Here is a 23,503-nt window from a genome sequence, read left to right as displayed (position 1 = left end):
CTTTTTTCCTCCTTTTTTATATTAACCACTTGCCAAAAATAGCCGATCTACAAGCTCACAACTTCTCGTGCTGAAAGGCCTTGTGAGCTTGTAGATCGGCTATTTTCGGCAAAAATGACTTGTAATTTCCTGTTGTCCTCAAATGGGCAACTTTATTTTTCATCCTGCATAATATCAAGCCTAATTATAATAATGATAATAATGCATACTGTATGATAAATCTATGCCTTATTCCACCTATATCTTTCCATTCCCACAACAATATAGGCAAAGAAATGGCATATTTTGGACATATTTTGATTTGTGATTAATCATGATTAGTTCATTTTTAAGCTGTGATTAATCTGATAAAAAATAGTAATAATTTGAAAGCCCTAATATTAAAATGTGAAAGACGACTGACTTCTATGTAAATCATATACGACGGGTATCTTGTTTACAAACATTGAGACTAAATGCACAGCTGTCAAAAAATATAGCACAGCTATCAAAAAATAGTAATAATTTGAAAGCCCTAATATTAATATGTGAAAGACGACTGACTTCCATGTAAATCATATACGACGGGTATCTTGTTTACAAACATTGAGACTAAATGCACAGCTGTACACAACAGCACAACAGTTTGTTCCGCAATGTCGCCAGTGGAGCACCGTTCGTTAATTAAAACGGGAGCGTTCCGAGCGTTGTCGCTCGGCGCGCCCGGTGGAGCCGGGGGGTTAGCCCCCACTCTAAAAAAGCCAGCCCCCCCCAGTCACAATTTTCTGGAGCCGTCGCTGTGTGTGGCAGAAGGAGGGTTGAACATTGCAGAAGGTGTGTCAGGTAGAGGGAGTGTTTTGTAAACAAGCATCAGCTGGTGTGAAGGACCAGGCCAAGAGCAGAGAAACCTCCTGCATTCACTGGAAGCTCTACTGAAGAGCTTTCAGGACAGCATCCAGGGAGGGAGGGGCCAACAGAGGATAAGACACTGTATACAAATACAGACAGACAGACAGACAGACAGACAGACAGACAGGCAGGCAGGCAGGCAGGCAGGCAGGCAGGCAGACAGACAGACAGACAGACAGACAGACAGACAGACAGACAGGCAGGCAGGCAGGCAGGCAGGCAGGCAGGCAGGCAGGCAGGCAGGCAGACAGACAGACAGACAGACAGACAGACAGACAGATACTCACATCTTGAAAGGAGTTCAGGATTAGTCCAGAGTTCTCCTCCATGTTTCACTCTGAAGGAAGTAGAACAACAATGCATCAATGTCTGACTGTCTAACACAACGTCTCCACTACCTGACACTACAGGTTTCTGTTACTAGTGAAATTACAGGAATTTGCTAAAATTGTGGGAACTTGCAAAAGAAAAATATGTGTTTTGATTAAAAAAAGTGATAGATTTTTTTTTTACTAGGCTACTGTCGTATACCTTTATGAACGTGGCAAAGCTCAGTTTACAAGGAGTGCAATGAATGTTGCAATTTAAATAGTCAATATTTGACAGAGCAGATAATATAGACATTACGTTTTATTGAGCAAGGGAAGAGATTATATCTTCTGCCTGCACAGAGTCGATTCACACACACACACGCACGCACACACACACACACACACACGCACACACGCACACACGCACTGTTTTTTTTTTCAGTTTTGTGTTCTGTGTGAACGTGAACGACGGTTGAGGAGATGACTTTATAAACGTTATGTGTAAAAATGCAGTGGTGGAAAAAGTACTCACATTTTCTACTTAACTCTTATTGTGCCGATCCCGAACTAGTTCGGCTTTATTTGGACCTTATTAATGTTCGGGGTGCCGATCCCGAACTAGTTCGGCTTTTTTTTAAAAAGTTTTTTTTTTCCTTACCGAAGCACCAGGCTAAATTATCGAGCCGGGCCGCCGGCCGTCATCTGTTTACACGGCCCGCGAGAGCTTCGCGCCGCCGATATTTACCATCCACTCCAATGCAATCCAGGATCTTTAGAGCTAATTTTCTCTGTTTCCTTGCATATCCATGAGGTGTGCAAGGTTTAATCATGGCTAAATCGCCGAAAATAGGGCTTCTAAAATGCTTGGTAGCCAATAGCTAACTTCAAGCTAACTTCATCCTGTTTCTGTACCTGCACAAAGTAAAGTGTTCAGGCGCATCATGGCTGCGCACGGCTTGTGCATAGACCAGCGTATCTCTATGGTGTATTTTATGGCCATTGGGCGCCCTCTAGTGGTGAAAGCTGACATTGAAAGGGTTAAGTAAAAGTATCATTACTGCATTGTAGAAGTAAGGGGATTCCAGACGGTACGCGGTCACCGCCTGCTAGTAATTCATTTTCAATGAGACGCGGGCGGCTATTTCGTCCGCGCAGCGAAGTTTAGAGGCGGCGAGGCGAGCGGGCGCAGTCCCGTGAAAATCCCCGCGAGCGTGCTCGTTTGTGCATGCGTACGCGGGCGGTGAGAGATGGATTGTGTTCATCCTCATTCCTTGTGAAATACCGCGCAGCGTTTACTCAAAGAGCGAGTGTGTTTGTGTATCACCGCGGCGCGGTCCTCGCAGATCCAAGCGGGAGCCCCGGCGGCAACCGCTGTCCGTCTGTAGAGCGCCGTACTTTGTTACAAGTAGCAGTCATATTATAATTTAGATCAGCCAAAACATTTGGATCCCAGATGTAGTGGAGTAGAAGTAAAAGTATTGGAATTTGGAAATACTCAAGTAAAGTACAAATACCTCAAAACTGTACTTAAGAACAGTACTTAAGAAAACGTACTTAGTTACTTTACACCACTGTAAAATTGCAGGGTTAATGAAATCATGCAAGCCCAGCTTATTTTGTGTATTTTGCCTGGATATTTTACTGCAACAGATTATACACATAAACATGAATCTTCAGCAGGTGTATGACTGTATAAATGGGGTGGGAGGAGGGGATTGTTGGGGCAGACTAGCACAATAGACGTTATGCCATTGGAACATGAAACAAGGGAATCACTGCACTAACCAACATGGACACAGTCCAAGTCTACTCACTGCAGAGACTCCAGTCCAGAGAAGTTCTTCAGTCCAGACACCGGCAACACGTTGAAGTTCAAGTCTAATTCTCTCAAATGAGAAGGATTAGATCTGAGAGCTGAGGCCAGAACTTCACAGCTTCTCTCTGACAACCAGCAGTTCATGAGTCTAAATGAGAAATAAAACACACAATGTTTGATTGTCTGCTATAAAATACATTATTCTGAGAACCTGCTTACAACCACCTATTAAAAGACCTGGTCTGGATGGACTGTCTGGGTTTTAGAGTAGAAAACCAGACAGAGTAACATGAACTAAATAATCTTTACTTAATCTCGCAACAGACAGGAAACAGCAACATGTTGAAAACAGATGATCCAGCAAAGAGACTGAAAACAGAGTTTCTAAATGGTTAGTTCCAATACTTAATTCTGATTGGCTGGTTTCTGATTAAACCAGTGTCTAAATGACATGATAATCCACACCTTGAAACAGTTTATATCAAACCCAGGTGCATTATTTCTTTCCACAGTGTTGTGAAGCTGAACTAGAGAAGGGAGCGCTTGATTTTCTCTCAAATCCTGCCGTGCGGGGCTTATAAGCTCCACCCACACACATAGGACTGTAACTGAGTGCCTCTGGGCGGGGCTTGTAAAAACACCAAGCGCCCCCCCTATAACCCATTCTGATTGCAACAGGTGTTTCTGCAGCCTGGCCGGGAACTACTTTCTTGTAGCTGGGAATTACTTTCTTGTAGCTGGGAACTACTTTCTTGTAGCTGGGAACTACTTTCTTGTAGCTGGGAATTACTTTCTTGTAGCTGGGAACTACTTTCTTGTAGCTGGGAACTACTTTCTTGCAGACCTTGTAGTGAATTATTAGTGAAATAGAACAGTTTTAGTTGGTACATGTCTATGATTTATCATGTTGACATATTGTAACGGTTTTAGAAAAGCAAGAAGCCACGTGAGGCATGTGGTTACCTGTATTTTATAACGGCTGAGAGGGTTGGAGACACTCGGCTTCGCTTCGTGTCTCACCACGCCTTTCAGACGTTATAAAATACTGGGTAACCACATGCCTCTTGTGGCTTATTGCTTCATTATACACATAAGACCTAACAGGTCAAAGGTCAATTGATGGACAGTTTAAGACAAGTGAAGCTGATAACTGCTGATGTCACAGATACAGGAAGGACATCTGCTGGAGAAAGAGACGATACAGACCAGTGGTGGAATGGAACTAAGTACATTTACTCAACTTCTGTACTTAAGTACAAGTTTAGTTTACTTTATTTACTTTACTTGATTATGTCAACTTTGTATATTTTATACTTCTACTGCACTACATCTATAGAGGCAAATACTGTAATCTTTACTCATTAATTATTTGAAAACTTTAGTAACCATTTACTTCAGATCTGATTTAGATTATTGCAATATACATAAACCAGCTATTGTATCACCTATTATACACTTTTTTTTGACACATGTTGAAAACATAAAAAGGGGGTATTCTGCAGATTGAGTTTTTGGTAATAAAGTGTATTTATTACTTTTACTAGTAACAGAGCTGCATTGTGGTATTGCCACTTGGATTATTTTTTACCCTGATACAGACAGACAGTCTTTGAGTGGTTTGAGTGAATTTAGTAAACATGTACATACTGTAGTTACTGTACCTCCTCATTATCCCAGTTAATGTGTTACTATGATATCAACCTTATTCATGCCACAATATTCATATTATAATCACATGATAAATCACTGATGGAAATAATGATTGTAAATTAATCTCACCGTAGAGTCTCCAGTCTACAATGAGGACTTTTCAGTGCAGCACAGAGTAGATCCAGTAGATCCAGGTCATCCAGGTCCAGTGGGTTGTAACTTAAGTCCAGGTGTCTCAGATGGGATGGATTAGAACTGAGAGCTGAAGACACAACTTCCATGTGTTCCTTCTGGAGGGCAGCACCAAAGCCAACAAGTCTGTAATTAGAGGTGTTCAATCAGACCACAGTCACACACACACACACACACACACACACACACACACACACACACACACACACACACACACACACACACACACACACACACACACACACACACACGTCAAGTCCATTTATTTATGAAGCAGATTTAAAAACAACCAGGTTGACTAAAGTGCTGTACATCATGAGAACGCAGTAAAAACAAAAACAATACAAAGCAAAAACAATAGAAACATTTGTAAACATTTAAAACCCTGTAAGTACAGCTATAAAAACAAAACATTTAAGATATAAAACAATGACAGATAAAAGGCACAGGGAGGGAGGGGTCTAGGGCTCAAATGCTAGGGTGAAGAGGTGTGTTTTAAGTGGGATGGAAGGCTGTTCCAGAGAGCTGGGCCAGCCACAGAAAAAGCTCTGTGGTCCCGTCTATGGGTGCCAGTCAAGGCGGGAGAGGGTGGAGTTTGCAACCCCTATGTAAAGGGAGTTGAAGTAATCCAGCCTTGACGAGACAAGGGCATGGATTACTTTCTCTAGGTTCTGGGCCGAAAGAAAATATTTTATTTGTGCTACACACGCACACACACACACTCACACTCACACACACACACACACACGCGCGCGCACACACGCACGCACGCACGCACGCACGCACGCACGCACGCACGCACACACACACACACACACACACACACACACACACACACACACACACACACACACACACACACACACACACACACAGTTTGTATCAATTAAACGTTGAATTTATTCTAGCACTTTCTACCCAATATTGTGTGTGTGTGTGTGTGTGTGTGTGCGTACATGCGTGCGTGCGTTCATGCATGCACGCATGCACGCATGCGTGCGTGCATGCGTGCATACAATACAGTACATTGTTTCTGTTCTAAGTTTTCAATTCACATGACTACTAACCGAGCCTTTCTGCTGTTCCTCACAGCTGGGATGAGTCTGCGTCGGCCCCACTCGTCTGTGTTGTATTTGTCCAGGTCCAACTCCTCCAGAACATCCTCTGACATCTGCAGCATGTGGGCCAGAGCTGAACACTGGGTTGGAGACAGTTTTGTCTTTGATCTGTCCCCTGACTTCAGGTACTGTTGGATCTCCTGATGCACTGAGTGGTCGTTCATCTCCATCAAACAGTGAAAGATGTTGATACATCTGTCAGGAGAGGCATCGGGATCATTCATGTCCTTCAGGTTGTTGATGGCTCTCTGGATGCTCTCTGGACTGTACTGTGTCTGAACCAGTAGACCTCCTAACAGACTCTGGTTGGACGGCAGTGAGAGACCATGAAGGAAGCGGAGAAACAGGTCCAGGTGACCATTCTTACTCCATATGGCTTTACGGTTGGCTTTGTCCAGGAAGTTCTCCAAAGAACTGACACCGTCTCCCAGGAATGTCTTCAGGACCTCCATGTTCTTCTGTGTGAAACAGTGGAACAGGTAGACTGCAGCCAGAAACTCCTGGATGATCAGATGAACAAAGCAGTAGACTGCTCTCTGGAAGAGCACGCCCTCTCTTTTGAAGATCTCTGTGCACACTCCTGAGTACAGCGAGGCGTCTTTCACATCCAGACCACACTCTTCCAGGTCTTCTTGGTAGAACATGATGCTGCCTTTCTCCAGATGTTCAAACGCCAGCCTGCCCAGCTTCAGAAGAACCTCCCTGTCCTTCTCCATGATCTGATGTTGATTCTCTCTCTCTTTTCTGTTTCTTTTCTTGTTTCTTCTTTCCCCCTCATGAGGCTCATCATACTTCAGCTCCTTCCTCTTTGTCTGGACCAACAGGAAGTGGCAGCACATGGCAGTCAGGGTCGTGGGCAGCTGTCCTGTCTCGTCTGTCTTCACCATGTCCTCCAGAACGGTAGCGCTGATCCAACAGAAGACTGGGATGTGACACATGATGTGGAGGCTCTTTGACGTCTTCATGTGTGAGATGATTCTGCTGGCCAGCTCCTCATCACTGAATCTCTTCCTGAAATATTCCTCCTTCTGGGGATCTGTGAACCCTCGTACTTCTGTCACCAGGTCAACATATGCAGGAGGGATCTGATTGGCTGCTGCAGGTCTGGTGGTTATCCAGATGAGAGCCAATGGGAGCAGATTCCCCTCGATGAGGTTTGTCAACAGCCCGTCCACTGATGATGTCACTGTGACATCAGAGATGATGTCATTGTTGAAGTTGAAGGACAACCTGCTTTCATCTAAACCATCAAAGATGAAGCCAACCTTCCAGACAGCGAGCTGCTCTGCTGTGACCTTCTTCAACGTTGGATGGAAAACATGGATCAGTGAGAGAAGACTGTGCTGCTCATCTCTGACCAAGTTCAGCTCCCGGAATGAGAAGGGAACCAGGAGAATGACATCTTGATTTTCCAAACCCTTTGCCCAGTCCAGAGCGACCTTACGCACAGAGAAGGTTTTTCCAATGCCAGCGACTCCCTTGGTCAGAACTCTTCTGATTGGTGTCTCTCTGCCAAGGAGGAGGGGCTTAAAGATGTCACAGCAGTTGATTGGTTGGTCATGGAGGGTGTTCTTCTTGGAGAGCGTCTCAAGCTGGTAGACCTCATGTTGGTTATTAACCCCTTCACTCTCTCCCACTGTGATGTAGAGCGCTGTGAAGATGCTGCTGAGGGAGGGCACTTCAGTGACGTCTGTCACACCATCCAGACTGTTCAAAGTGATCTTATAAACCTTTAAATCCTCCTGCAAACTGACACCTGCTATGAGAAGACAATGAAGACATTTTAAACATTCAGCTTCATTTATAACTTTGCATTCTTACAGATGTGTACACACATTAGTGTTACATGTACTCCGTTAGAAAAACTAAAATACAAATAGAACCAGTTAGACTCCCTAAATTTGGGAGATAAGCAACCGTCAGGTCGCACAAACTTTAGAAGGCAATCAGGAGGGAATATGGGAAATGGGACAGATCCATGTCGATGACATGACTGTAGAGATACTGTGTACTGCTTTGCATTATTTTAGGGAAAAATCTGTAGGAGCAGTGTCCAAAAATGTGTTTTTCAAAAATCAGCCAGATGGTGTCGCTAGATGGGACAGATGCATTTTGATGACATGACTGTAGAGATACTGTGTACCGGTTTGTGTGATTTTAGGGCAAAATTTGTAGGAGTGTGGCGGAGAGAGTCGCAGCCCCAGCCTGAAGCCTCAAAAGTCAAGTATCTGCTCTCGTTCCATAGGGATGTCCCTTTGGAGTGATGGTTAAGATATTGGACTTTCACTTGACCCGGGTTCGAAGCCGGGTGGGGAGGTTCGGATAACCTCCGTTACAGGAGCAATGTCCAAAAATATGTCTTGCAAGAATCGGCCTCATGGTGGCGCTAGAAGAGGGCCATGTGGTTTGGCAGCCAAGGAGTGTGTGTGTAAAGTTTCGGGGCAACGGTGGCGGAGATATGAGTAGGGGAAAAGTGTGACGTCACGTGACGGAGGGACGGACTGACTAACTAACTGAGGTTTTGACCTGACGGTCGCAATAAGAAAATGAATGCCAGGAAAATAATATTGTGTGATATTTTTGTCTTTAGCTGAACTGTTTGAAAATGTCTTCTACCATCTAAATATTAAAGTAAATAACATGGAATGTTAATTAGTGTAAATTGTGTCCAGTCTTACTGTGTCCACTGCTGGTGTGACTGGGTGTCTTCAGTCTACGTCTGGTCCTGAAGATCTTTCCACACTGGGGACAGTCATGGTCTCCTGTTGGAGCAGACTGCTCCCAGTATGAGGTGATGCACTGTCTGCAGAACCAGTGTCCACAGCTGCTAGAGACTGGATCTGTCAGAACCTCCTCACACACTGAACACCTGGACGCCTGCTCTGTCACAACACACACCCTCTTCCTCTTCCTGTGGAGGAGAAGAATGATGTATTAGGACTAATAGTCCTGCTGGATAGAAGGATATTTATTTGTATTATTTATTATGACTATAGTCCTGCTGGATAGAAGGATATTTATTTATATTATTTATTATGACTTTAGTCCTGCTGGATAGAAGGATATTTATTAGTATTATTTATTATGACTATATTCCTGGAGGATAGAAGGATATTTATTTGTATTATTTATTATGCCTATATTCCTGACAAAAATACAGGTCTTTTTTTTTTACTTACATTTTTATCCCACGATTTTGTAACCCATTTTCACCCATTGCCAATTGCCTATGTAATCCTGGGATCCTGGTATCTACCCTAGGAGACACGGGGAAAACATGCAAACTCCACACAGAAAGGCCCTTTCGCTACACCCACCTATAGGTGTGGGCGCTGATGACGCGGAGGAGGAAACACGCCCCCAGCACTCACAGCCCCCCCCCCCCCAGCGGGAAAATAAGGCTATTTCTTTACTGCTTGGAGTTGTTATAATAGTGTCCACACTGTCATGCAATTATATAGACCGATTTATTGAGTGACACCCTGTAGAGAGCATTGCTGCCATTAGCTGTGGTGTAAACAGTAGTGTAAAGTAACTTTTAGCCTATACTTACTTAAGTACTGTACTTTAGTAAAAGTTTGAGTATTTGTACTTGACTTAAGTATTTCCCATTTTTTATCATTTTAATTCTACTCCAACACTGGCTGTGGTTTACACCACAGTAATGACAGCAGCGCCCTCTACAGGGAGCGTAGGGAAATCTGTCTATATTCATGATTCTTATTTGGCCTGTAAATTAAGTTAAGTTATTACACTCCTATAACCTGTCTGTCTGTCTGTCTGTCTGTCTGTCTGTCTGTCTGTCTGTCTGTCTGTCTGTCTGTCTGTCTGTCTGTCTGTCTGTATGTCTGTATCATTCTGAGAACTTGAATAACATTAAATCTATCTAATGTACTTTGGACAGTATGATGAGTAACAACTGAAAAGACACACTGTTAATACCATCATAACCTGATAACCATAACTACAACACTAACATTTTAAAGTATAATAAAGTACTAAACTATTAAGAGCCAGAGCATTTATGTATCTACTGCTGTCTACATTGTGAGCAGATACCAGACATTGTTTGTGTCTTTCCAGTTGAAGTTCACAGAGATCAGTGAGCTTACTGTGTGTGTGGAGGTCCAGGTTCATTACTGAAGTCGGGCCCAAGTCCTTTAGACCAGTCACTCTTCACAGACACACAGCTGGGTGTTGGAGACTCTGCTCTGTGGTCAACAGTCATAAATAAACATTATTAAAACGATCACAACCTATTCATAATTTAAAACTAAAGTAATAAGAGCCAGACCATTTATAAACCTGGTGATCTGTGCTCAGTAGAGTTTGATAACAACTAAATCATTCAGTGTGTTTTACATTCTGACCTGTGATCAGTAGAGTGGTGTCCATCTTTGAAGTTAATAGGTCTAATCATGGACCAGTCACTCTTCATGGAGACACAGCTGGGTGTTGGAGACTCTGCTCTGTGCTGATCAACCCTGGTAGAAAGAGAGGATGAACATTGTTTAATTTATTTATATTCAATCATACAATCCATGTGGAATCCACACACACTTCTAGTCAAACATCTCTTCTATGAACTCTTCTTAAAACACTTCAACGTCCTCAGAGTGATAGTGGTGCTGGTGCAGAAATGAACGGTACAAACAACCTGCCCAGTGCCAACCAGTTTCACCATCAGAAGGCAGGTTTGGAGATTTCAAACATAGTTGTATTTTAAATTCATACAAGGACAATGGCTTCCATTGAATTCTCATTATTTAACACTTGTAGATCGTCTATGTTTTATAAAGGAAGTCAGTATTTCAGTAGTATTTTCACTAGATACTTTTACTTCTACTCAAGTCATTATTTTAAAGTAACAATACTTTTCCTTGAGTACAGTCTAGTAGAGTTCTTCCCGGGGGCCCCGAACTCAAAATTACCTGAGGACCCGAGAAACCTGTACAGGGATCGGTCAGTGTTTTATCATAGTCACTCGGAGCCGGGTCGGAATGGCCGCATCTCCCTTGGAACACCGGACTGTAATCATCATGTGTGTTACCCGAGAGGACCCGTACTGTGTGTTTACTTTCTGCATTTTACGCAAACTGTAAAGCAATAAATCAATGTGTGTGTGCGTGCTGGCGTGCGCTATAAGGAACAAACTACTGGAGTTCTGTTTAATGTGTGTGCTCACTATGCTGTGTTTAAGCTGACCTAGGATCAGATCCGTTAGCCGCGTGGCAGCAAGATGAACGGCTGTGTAACTGTGAGATGATAATGCTGGTCTAGGATCAGTTTAACAGTGGGGGAAAAAGAGCTTGGTGTGTGCGTAATGCATGCGTGATGCGTAGCTACTCCTGCTGCCAGGCTGATGAGAAAGCACCCACGTACAACCATGACAAACAAACCGAAAATGACTTAAGTATTCCTTTGTCCCTTGCTTTTGTTTCGATCTTAATATTATAGATTCCTTGGCAGTCTTCTTCTGCCTGTCAATCAGTTAACAGCACACAGCACACGGCTGCAGTGAGTGAGGGATCTTGGTACATGAAAAGGGGTTTTAATATTGATTTAATGGTCTGGGACTCTGGGTCTCTCGCAACCTCGGAAATAAAAGGATTTCGGGAAAACATGTCACGCGTTACGGTCTGTAAAAAAGAAAGAAAGTCGGAAAGGGACGGAATCGGACGAGACTGTTACGGGGCCACTCGGGTTTGGTTTTGTAATTTGATTATTACTTCGGAACAGGTCGGAATAGGATGAAAATTGTCAGTCCATTTCGATTTCAGTTCATATTTTGGACCCGTGAAGAGCTCTACAGGCCTATGCTATGTTCAAGACAACCTAAAAATCAAAGATCACTACAGCTGACAGTGAGATACTCTACTACTGTCTGAATTTTCTCCTTTAGACCAGTCACTCTTCATAGACACACAGCTGGGTGTTGGACCACCTGGTCTGTGGTAAACAGTCATAAATAAACATTATTAAAACGATCACAACCTATTTGTGATTTAATACTATAAGAGCCAGACCATTTATAAACCTGGTGATCTGTGCTTAGTAGAGTTTGATAACAACTACATCATTCAGTGTGTTTTACATTCTGACCTGTGATCAGTAGAGTGGTGTCCATCTTTGAAGTTAATAGGTCTAATCATGGACCAGTCACTCTTCATGGAGACACAGCTGGGTGTTGGAGACTCTGCTCTGTGCTGATCAACCCTGGTAGAAAGAGAGAATAAACATTGTTTAATGTATTTATATTCAATCATACAATCCATGTGGAATCCACACACACTGACACTTCTAGTCAAACATCTCTTCTATGAACTGTCTACTCTGAAGTATAAAACACTTCAACATCCATAGAGTGATAGTGGTTCAGAAATGGACGGTACAAACAACCTGCCCAGTGAACCAGTTTCACAATCAGTAGGCAGGTTTGGAGATTTCAAACCTAGTTTTATTTTAAATTCATACAAGAACAATGGCTTCCATTTAATTCTCATTATTTAACACCTGTGTGAACATTCAGCAAAACTAGCAGATCTACAAGCTCACACCATGTCATGTAAGCTTGTAGATTGTCTAGTATTTCAGTAGTATTTTCACTAGATACTTTTACTTCTACTCGAGTCATTATTTTAGTAACAATACTTTTCCTTGAGTACCGTCGAGGGCAGTATGGACAGGGCCACTATATTTTCACATTCACTCCAGAGGACCACAATGCACATACTATACAGTAAAACATAGCAAAAATAGACGATCTACAAGCTCAAAACGCGTTACAGTGCGACGCGTCTTGAGCCTGTAGATCTGCTATTTTTGCTATCTTTGAATTGGAATCCTGAATTAATTTTAGCTATACTTGAAGTAACATTGTTATTTAATTTTAAATGCATTTATATGTTCTTATGTTAAAGGAATCATAGGTAAAATATATACATTTTTAGCAGTAATTTCCCTTCATCACATCAGTAACTATATTATTGTGCTGGGGTGTTTCCTTGCAGAAAGACACATCCCCTGGCTGTATTTCTGTTCTGTTCCACTCTTTATGTTGACATTAAATGTCAACAGAAACAGTGGAGGGACGTTTTTGTCAGGGGGAGCTCAGCCAGAGCTCTTACTTGCTCCCTTTGAACTTCAAAGGGGTTATGCACTAAGGTAATTGATTGGGCCATAAAATTGTCAAGTACTCGTCAGTGATCTATTTAATTAATGAAAGCAGTATTTTGCATACATTTTGTGTAGAGGCCAATTTGTGCTTTTACCTATAACCACCGATTAGTGTAAAACTTTGTATGCACACTTCCCAGAGGCCAAGGAAAAACCTGTGCCCTGCATTTTTCACATCTGCCATTTATAGCGCCACCAGAGGGCAGACTTACAGTATGTAAAACACATTCTTCGATATTATTCCTTCAGATTTTATCCGAAAATCACACAAATCAGTACACAGTATCTCTACAGTGATGTAATCATGACGGGTTTGCAGGATCGCTCCTTTTTGAACAAAATGTCTCAAACGCAGCCTGCTATGTGTGTGAGATTTTGTACACACATTCCCACTAGGCCAAGGAACAGATGCCACCCTTCCCACATTGGCCTGTTATAGCGCCACCAGCGGGTCAATTTTTGCAAAACACATTTTTGGAACAAAATGTCTCAAATCCCGCATGCAGCGTCCGATTGCCGTGAAAGGCCCAAGAACACGTGGTACCCTTTTCACTTTGGCCTATTATAGAGTCACCACTAGGCCAAACAAAAACAAAAACACCTGACCTGCCGGAGAACTGTTCGGAAGAACACTGCTTCTAGTTTTTCTTTGATTTCTTCTTTGCTTTCCCTTGATGCTTTTTTGCTTTCCTGCTTTTTCTGCCTTGGCCACTTTATCGCTGCTTGCAGCTATATTTTTATTTTAAATTCATCCAAGAACAATGGCTTCCATTTAATTCTCATTATTTAACACCTGTGTGAACATTCAGCAAAACTAGCAGATCTACAAGCTCACACCATGTCACGTAAGCTTGTAGATCGTCTAGTACAGTAGTATTTTCACTAGATACTTTTACTTCTACCCAAATCATTATTTTAAAGTAACAAGACTTTTCCCTGAGTACAGTCTAGGGCTAAGCTATGTCCAAGACAACCTAAAAATTAAAGATCACTACAGCTGACAGTGAGATACTCTACTACTGTCTATATTGTGAGCAGATACAACACATTGTTTGTGTCTTTCCAGTTGAAGTTCACAGAGATCAGTGATCTTACTGTGTGTGTGGAGGTCCAGGTTCATTACTGAAGACGGGCCCAAGTCCTTTAGAGCGGTCACTCTTCATAGATACACAGCTGGGTGTTGGAGACTCTACTCTGTGGTCAACACTTCTGGAATCATAAAGATAAACCACAATTAGCATATGGATGATTATTTTAGTTTTTTATTTTTATTATGCTACCTTAAAATTAAAACTAATCTTGAACACTGAGTCCATAGTTTTCATGTTTCCATAGTCTATATGTTAAAGGAATCATAGGTAAAATATATAAATTTTTAGCAGTCATTTCCCTTCATCAGTAACTATATTATTGTGCTGGGGTGTTTCCTTGTAGAAAGACACATCCCCTGGCTGTATTTCTGTTCTGTTCCACTCTTTATGTTGACATTAAATGTCAACAGAAACAGTGGAGGGAGGTTTTTGTCAGGGGGAGCTCAGCCAGAGCTCTTACTTGCTCCCTTTGAACTTCAAAGGGGTTGTGCACTAAGGTAATTGATTGGGCCATAAAAGTGTCAAGTACTCGTTAGTGATCTATTTAATTAATGAAAGCATCAAAGACAACTACCTGTTTGATGCCCGTCATAGAGGGGAGGGGGGAATGTTTTTGTGTACACTCAAGCTTGCATATTTTTCCTTCAACTTCATGAACTTGAATACAAATACATTGGGTATAAAAAAAGACTAGTTCATGACACAGTAGTCATTAAACTACTAATATTGACTAAAGCGGGTCATGTTTGCATGTTTGGAATTGTAACAGCTGAAATCAATACTATATCAGTATTCCGATGTTAACCAGTGGGCCGCATTAAGTGAAGGTGGAGGCCGCATGTGGCCCCCGGGCCGCCAGTTGCCCATGTTTGGTCTAGGGCTATGCTATGTCCAAGACAACCTAAAAAAGATAACTACAGCTGGCAGTGAGATACTCTACTACTGTCTACATTGTGAGCAGATACAACACATTGTTTGTGTCTTTCCAGTTGAAGTTCACAGAGATCAGTGATCTTACTGTGTGTGTGGAGGTCCAGGTTCATTACTGAAGACGGGCCCAAGTCCTTTAGAGCGGTCACTCTTCATAGATACACAGCTGGGTGTTGGAGACTCTGCTCTGTGGTCAACACTTCTGGAATCATAAAGATACACCACAATTAGCATATGGATAATTATTTTAGTTTCTTATTTTTTATTATTATGCTACATTATAAGTCAAACTAATCTTGAACACTGAGTCCATAGTTTTCATATGCATTTATTCATCAAATACAAATAATTGTCAACATTGAAACCTTGCACATTGAGTCTGATGAGTCAGTCTTATTACTGTATTGATTGTGGACATTTCCCAGACCTAAAAAAGTAAATGTAATCATAAATTGCTTTTGCTCTCCATTGTTTTGAAGATCCTCAGTAGGTGAAATACCAGACTTTAGGCTTGCTTCACAGATCAGCTGAGTAGCAACCTTTGACAGGTACATTGTATTCTCAACACTGATGCTAAATCAGAGGCGTAATTTCAGAAAGAAATGGGGAAGGCAAAAAAAAAAGAGACAAAATTGCCACTTAGGCCCCACTTCTAAAATAGTGGATCTACAAGCTGAGCGTTGAGAGCTTGTAGAACAAATATATTCGCAATTTGTTTGGGTGGTTGAAACTTTAAAAAGGACGTGTCTGTACGTGCGTGAGCGTGCTTGTGTGTTGAATTACCAAGACCAGTGACACAAGTATTATTATTAGGTAGTCCCCCCAGGAATCCGCGATTCTGCGATCACGGAATTTTTCGCGGAAATCAAAGCCCTCCGCGGATATCAGAGCCTCCCGCGGATATCATAGCAGTCCGCAGAATATTACATTTTACATGTAGTTTGCATCCCGGCCGCTAGATGTCGCGGTCATATAGACAGACAAGGCTCACAGTCTAGCCGGTCTTCGTGCCGGATACGGAAACGGAAATGGCTTTGTTTGCAGTTGCATACATTCATGTGCTATGTCTTGTGTGTGTGGTGACGATACCAGAGCGGATGGTGCTGATTTTTAATGGAACTAGGCACATCGTCTGACTGTTTATATTGACTCACAGTGAGAAAGACGCACATGGAGTAATGGAGCGATTTCTCCGACCTCCGGCTACGAGGCCGGGTCCGATTCAGAGTAGGCAGGGGAATATATTATGCTGAAAGAGCTAAATCATACACAGAATTACGGGAGGAGAATACAGTCCTTGATCACCGCCGCAACTCAACGATCAAAGACCACTTGGCTGCTTTAATCAGAAGAGAAAACAAGCAACACCCGCAGACACTGTCTTAAAAAGACAAAAAAACATCACAACCACAATCGCCAGCAAAACCGTGGCTGCAGAGGAACGAGAGAAGGTATGCTATCGTTTTAGTAATGTATTCTTGACTTGTGCTCCAGTGGTTTTCAACCAGTGGTCCTTGAGTGTTGTTAACCAAATGGACGCTATATTTAACTATAAATGAAACCCATAAGGGTCCATTTGGTTTAATCATGGGTCCATTTGTTTTCATTTTACACTCTCAAGAGTTAAATTGTTGTTAAAAATCTGCATTCATTAATTTACAATATCCAAAGTCTATACAATTAGAGAATGTAGAAGAGTTGCTATTTTTATCAACGTGTTGCCTGTTTATCTCTTCTATCTATGGCACCAACATCAAATCAATACAGCATAGAATTGTGAACAAAATGTTATCCAACAATAACAAAATATTCTATGTTTTGGGTCTGAGTGAGAGGATAAATGTCATTAAATAATGAATAAATATTGGACCTTGATATGAAAAAGTATGAATTAGTCAAGGTAGATAAATAAATCATTTTAGTTTAGCTCCATTGTATAATCATATAACTGTACTATTTGATCAAAATATGTACAATCAATGTATTGTGTTTTGTATTCTGTTTTGGCAGGCTTTTTGTCAGGCTTGTACATCAGGCTTGTACATCACCACTGTCCAGGTCTGACAGTCCCTTGATGAGAAGTTTCTAATTGCAAAACAGAGAAATTAATGTGGGCCATCCCTGGACATACACAACTGCAAGAGAGGTAAGAGGTTCCCTTTCTTGATGTACCTTGCTCTTTACTGTACTCTGTTCTTGTTTTTATTTTATTTTTTTCATACTTCTTTGTAACTTTGTAAATAACCTTACACTGCTGTGCTGCCTCTGGGCAACTGATTTTCCCCCTTGGGATAATAAAGGTCTCTCTCTCTCTCTTTCTCTCTCTCTCTCTCTGATTCAGAAGGACGCTGCATGCTCAACATAATGGTGTCTCCACTCATCAAGGATGAATCTGGTGAAATCCGCAGCTACCTGGTTGACACGGTTTTCTTAGACAAATGCAGTCATTCAACAGTGGCAAATGCAGCAGACTCTAAATGACTTTGGAGTGAAACAAGAGGATGTGATTTCTTTTGATACTGACAATGCTGCATATACTGTATGCTTAAGGCCTACAAGTCTGCCCTCAAATCCCTGTTTCCCAATTCCATCCACGTGACATGCCTGGCACATATAAATAAATCTGCCCAAGAGGGACAAAGAGAATATTGATGTTGATTATTTGACAACCACAATGTTTCACAGTGTTTTGGTATTGCAATTCATTTCATAAGTTCATTTCTACTTCATTATTACATAAAAAAAAATATTTGCTTCATAACTGGTCATTTTAAGTAGTTTTTTAATGCCCGCGGAATATTAACTTTCAAGCCGCGGAAATCAAGAATTGCTCTCCGCAGAATCAGGATTGTTCACCGCGGAATCAGAACTTTTTCTCCGCGGATTCCTGGGGGGACTAATTAGGGCCCGAGCACACACAGTGTGTGAGGACCCTATTGTAATTGCAAAGATTATTATTTTCCCGAAAGTAAATCGCGTTTTTGAGGCGCCAAACATACTCCAAAAGTTGTGCAACTTTGCACGCACATCAGAATTGGCGAAAAATTTCGTATTTACAAAAAATTTAAAGGGGGCGTGGCCTAATGGTGTAACAGCGCCCCCTAGAAAATTTCTACAGCGCAGCCCCACTATACGGTATCACCTACACATACGAAAATCGGTACACACCTGTAACATGTCCAGACTCACAAAAAAGTCTCTTGGCGCCACGTCCGAAACCAAACAGGAAGTCAGCCATTTTGACTAATTAGTGGCGTTTTGGCGCATTTTTGGCCATTTTCACAGGTCGCACTCTAACAAACTCCTCATAGGGGGTTAATCGGATCAACTTCAAGTTCGCTCGGCATAATCAAGACACCTTAACGATGAAAAGTTGTACGAATCGTGAGTTTTCGTAAAACGGCGTGCCCGTGGCGAAGCATCAAACTTCCTTCGCCAAACAGGAAGTGCCCTTCGCCAAAAAGGAAGTGCCTCTATAAATCATGAACCGTTTGTCGTAGAGACTCGTGGCTGGTGTCATTTGACTTGATTAAGAGTCCTTAACCATATTTGGCTTCCTTTAACCTCAAGGACATCATTTGCTACTACAGCAACCCAGACAATGACGAACTGGAGTTTATTTTTAATTTCATTACTCTTTATGCCAAATTTTTTATTCACAAGCAAAAATTTGCCAAATCCCCACCTATTTTCACCCACTTCAAATTGGAATTCAATCTTAATCAAATCACTAGATCTAGTAAATAACAAAAAAATGTAAAACTCTTAACTTTGTATAATCTTCATTTTCCCGATTTCTCTGTTTAATATTACCAGATAATATGCTTGTATTGTTGTTTTTTGTCTTTTTTCTTTCCTGTATGTCATGTTTTTATGGTCTATTACCTGTGCTATTTGAATACCTGAATATTTTGTAAATTGTATATTGTTCAATAAAAAAAAAATAAAAAAAAGAGAAAAAAAAAACATATTTGGAACTTCCTTCGCCAAACAGGAAGTGACCTTCGCCAAACAGGAAGTGGCTCTTTATCTCATGAACCGTTTGTCGTACAGAAGTGTGGGTGGCATCATATGACTTCATTAAGAGTCCTTAACCTTAATTGGGACTTCCTTTGCCAAACAGGAAATGCCCTTCGCCAAATAGGAAGTGCCTCCATAAATCATGAACCGTTGGTCGTACAGACTCATGGCTGGTGTCATATGACTTGATTAAGAGTCCTTAACCACATTTGGCGCTTCCTTCGCCAAACAGGAAGTGCCCTTCCCCAAACAGGAAGTGCATCTTTATCTCATGAACCGTTTGTCGTACAGACGTGTGGTTGGCATCAAATGACTTGATTAAGAGTCCTTAACCATAATCGGGGCCTATTTCGCCAAACAGGAAGTGCCTCTCGCCAAACAGGAAGTGCCTCTTTATCTCATGAACCGTTTGTCGTACAGACATGTGGGTGGTGTCATATGACTTGATTAAGAGTCCTTCAGCTTAATTGGTTTAACTAGCCCCGCCCCCTCTTCCGATTGGCTGCTGCCCCTTGTGACGTGGGTAGAGCTGCGAGGGCCCGGTCATTGCTGCTTGCAGCTTTAATTATTATTACCCTTATATGTATTTTTGCAATGTTATTCTCACTATATACTTTTATTCTCAAGCCATTATTATTTTAAAGTAATAACATTTTTACTTGAGTACAGTTTATGTTTTACTCTACCTCGGTGCATGTACAAGACAACCTAAGAATAACTGGATTAAAGATCACTACAGATGACAGTGAGATACTCTACTACTGTCTACTTTGTGAGCAGATACAACACATTGTTTGTGTCTTTCCAGTTGAAGTTCACAGAGATCAGTGATCTTACTGTGTGTGTGGAGGTCCAGGTTCATTACTGAAGACGGGCCCAAGTCCTTTAGAGCGGTCACTCTTCATAGACACACAGCTGGGTGTTGGAGACTCTGCTCTGTGGTCAACACTTCTGGAATTAAAAACACACACACACACACACACACACACACACACACACACACACACACACACACACACACACACACACACACACACACAAAAGAAAAACACAATTCAACACGATTAAATTGTCAAAGTTCCCCACTGACCATGAAGTGATTTGATACATTACTGTAGGTTTGACAATAGAACATTATTATTGTTTTACTAGTCCTCTAGCGTGGTTGTGTTGTGTATTGAGGTGAAAGTAGGAGGTGAAAAGTCTTGTAGGATAGTAGGATTTAACACACGGGTGACTACCGGTCTCTTAGGCCGATTTTGAGATTGCAAAGTGCAATAACTCTCCCCGTGAAGGTCTCAGAAATCCTTAGCGTTTATATAGTGTCATTTTCCCAAGCCTGTTTTTTCTGCTAAACCATGAAGTTAACATTGAAAGCGAGAGTATTTGAGAGGTCAATTGAAATGCTAATTCACATTTGGAAGACAATAGAACCCCCGCTGGCAGCAGGGGGAAGAGGTGTTGCGCTCCTGGGCCAAAAGGAAGAGAATTAAACGGTCAAAATGAACGATAAATGCAGGCGGAGTGGTAGTTTTTCATTTTCAGTCACCCAAGTGTTATATATGACTCCCATTGTAAGAATGGATTCAATGTTTGGAACAATCTAGAATGAGTGTGTCACAACTCTCTTCTTCTATGGTTCTGGGTGCAACTAGTGGACTTTCTGCTGATATCCTACTTCCCAGAATGCATCTGGCAACAGGACATAAACACTCTCACAGGAAGGCTTAATAAAACATGTATGTTTGTTAATACAGCATTTATCATGAGCGATGTTCTCTTTTTATAGGTTAAATATTTATATAACCTAGAGACAGACATAACCATTTGAACCTGAATGGATTTGGACACAGGTGTTCTTTGCAGTGGTATTCTCACTAGATACTTTTATTCTCAAGCCATTATTATTTTAAAGTAATAACATTTTTACTTGAGTACAGTTTATTTTTTACTCTACCTCGGTGCATGTCCAAGACAACCTAAGAATAACTATTTAGGCCTAACCTATAGTTAAGCCTAAATCAGAAATTAGCCTACAAAAACAAATATGTTGCTACATACTGTACATGTACTGTAAGCCCCTCCCAAACACAAAATGTGTTCCCGGCCTGAATGGGTTAAAGATCACTACAGCTGACAGTGAGATACTCTACTACTTTCTACATTGTGAGCAGATACAACAGATTGTTGGTGTCTTTCCAGTTGCATTTCGCAGAGATCAGTGATCTTACTGTGTGTGTGGAGGTCCAGGTTCATTACTGAAGACGGGCCCAAGTCCTTTAGAGCGGTCACTCTTCATAGACACACAGCTGGGTGTTGGAGACTCTGCTCTGTGGTCAACACTTCTGGAATCATAAATATACACCACAATTAGCATATGGATAATTATTTTAGTTTCTTATTTTTTATTATTATGCTACATTATAAGTAAAACTAATCTTGAACACTGAGTCCATAGTTTTCGTATGCATTTATTCATCAAATACAAATAATTGTCAACATTGAAACCTTGCACATTGAGTCTGATGAGTCTTATGACTGTATTGATTGTGGACATTTCCCAGACCTAAAATAGTAAATGTAATCATAAATTGCTTTTGCTCTCCATTGTTTTGAGGGTCCTCAGTAGGCGAAATACCAGACTTTAGGCTTGCTTCACAGATCAGCTGTGTAGCAAACTTTGACAGGTACATTGTATTCTCAAATGCTGACGAGATATCAGAGGCGTAATTTCAGAAAGAAATGGGGATGGCAAAAAAAAAAAAGAGACAAAATTGCCACTTAGGCCCCACTTCTAAAATAGTGGATCTACAAGCTGAGCGTTGAGAGCTTGTAGAACAAATATATTCGCTATTTGTTTGGGTGGTTGAAACTTTAAAAAGGACGTGTCTGTACGTGCGTGAGCGTGCTTGTGTGTTGAATTACCAAGACCAGTGACACAAGTATTATTATTATTATTATTATATGTATTTTTGCAATGGGATTCTCACTATATACTTTTATTCTCAAGCCATTATTATTTTAAATTAATAACATTTTTACTTGAGTACAGTTTATGTGTTACTCTACCTCGGTGCATGTCCAAGACAACCTAAGAATAACTGGATTAAAGTTAACTACAGATGACAGTGAAGATACTCTACTGCTGTCTACTTTGTGAGCAGATACAACACATTGTTTGTGTCTTTCCAGTTGAAGTTCACAGAGATCAGTGATCTTACTGTGTGTGTGGAGGTCCAGGTTCATTACTGAAGACGGGCCCAAGTCCTTTAGAGCGGTCACTCTTCATAGACACACAGCTGGGTGTTGGAGACCTTGCTCTGTGGTCAACACTTCTGGAATTAAAAACACACACACACACACACACACACACACACACACACACACACACACACACACACACACACACACACACACACACACACACACACACACACACACACACAAAAGAAAAACACAATTCAACACGATTAAATTGTCAAAGTTCCCCACTGACCATGAAGTGATTTGATACATTACTGTAGGTTTGACAATAGAACATTATTATTGTTTTACTAGTCCTTTAGCGTGGTTGTGTTGTGTATTGAGGTGAAAGTAGGAGGTGAAAAGTCTTGTAGGATAGTAGGATTTAACACACGGGTGACTACCGGTCTCTTAGGCCGATTTTGAGATTGCAAAGTGCAATAACTCTCCCCGTGAAGGTCTCAGAAATCCTTAGCGTTTATATAGTGTCATTTTCCCAAGCCTGTTTTTTCTGCTAAACCATGAAGTTAACATTGAAAGCGAGAGTATTTGAGAGGTCAATTGAAATGCTAATTCACATTTGGAAGACAATAGAACCCCCGCTGGCAGCAGGGGGAAGAGGTGTTGCGCTACTGGGCCAAAAGGGAGAGAATTAAACGGTCAAAATGAACGATAAATGCAGGCGGAGTGGTAGTTTTTCATTTTCAGTCACCCAAATGTTAAGACGTATATGACTCCCATTGTAAGAATGGATTCAATGTTTGGAACAATCCAGAACGAGCGTGTCACAACTCTCTTCTTCTATGGTTCTGGGTGCAACTAGCAGGGTTGTTAAGTAACGGATTACATGTAACGGGATTACGTAATCAGATTACAAAAAACAGGTAACTTGTAAAGTCTCAGGTTACATTTTAAAATGTGTAATCTGGATTACAGTAACGGATCTGAATGATGGGGGTTACATGCTGGAGTACATTCTCCCCTTGCCCTCATCAATTTTACAAATAAGTTATAACGCCAAACAATAAAATAATCAAATCGAATCAGCGTAAAGTACTGCCACTTCGC

The 23,503-nt window shown here is 41.4% G+C and overlaps 3 protein-coding genes across 3 annotated transcripts in view; all 3 read right to left on the bottom strand.

Annotated features, from left to right (window-relative positions):
* The window catches only part of LOC308290275 (protein NLRC3-like), a gene marked incomplete at both ends in the record, with an annotated part of 39,122 nt that extends 37,905 nt beyond the window's left edge, over positions 1 to 1,217 (bottom strand). Inside the window, one exon of the mRNA XM_080732061.1 lies at positions 1,176 to 1,217. Within this exon, the coding sequence (XP_080588187.1) occupies positions 1,176 to 1,217 (42 nt within the window). The remainder of the gene's footprint in view (positions 1 to 1,175) is intronic.
* Positions 1,218 to 5,908: 4,691 nt separating this feature from the next.
* Positions 5,909 to 9,937, bottom strand: LOC308290264 (protein NLRC3-like; the record flags this gene model as incomplete). Its single annotated transcript, XM_080732050.1, has 3 exons — positions 5,909 to 7,665; positions 8,693 to 8,886; positions 9,927 to 9,937. The coding sequence occupies 3 exons, from the start codon at positions 9,935 to 9,937 to the stop codon at positions 5,909 to 5,911; spliced, it is 1,962 nt and encodes a 653-aa protein (XP_080588176.1).
* A 146-nt stretch (positions 9,938 to 10,083) lies between these two features.
* LOC308290253 (uncharacterized protein) lies at positions 10,084 to 14,331 on the bottom strand (the record flags this gene model as incomplete). The annotated part of the gene is made up of 4 exons (XM_080732039.1): positions 14,247 to 14,331; positions 12,078 to 12,191; positions 10,346 to 10,459; positions 10,084 to 10,186 (listed from the first exon to the last, which is right to left on the bottom strand). Exons 1-4 carry the CDS (start codon positions 14,312 to 14,314, stop codon positions 10,084 to 10,086), a joined length of 399 nt encoding a protein of 132 aa, XP_080588165.1. The 5' UTR covers positions 14,315 to 14,331.
* Between the last annotated feature and the right edge of the window lie 9,172 nt (positions 14,332 to 23,503).

The sequence above is a fragment of the Nannobrachium achirus genome, assembly GCF_963921795.1.
Source record: "Nannobrachium achirus genome assembly, chromosome: 1".
Classification (NCBI taxonomy): domain Eukaryota; kingdom Metazoa; phylum Chordata; class Actinopteri; order Myctophiformes; family Myctophidae; genus Nannobrachium; species Nannobrachium achirus.
This window is presented reverse-complemented; position numbering and strand designations above follow the sequence as displayed.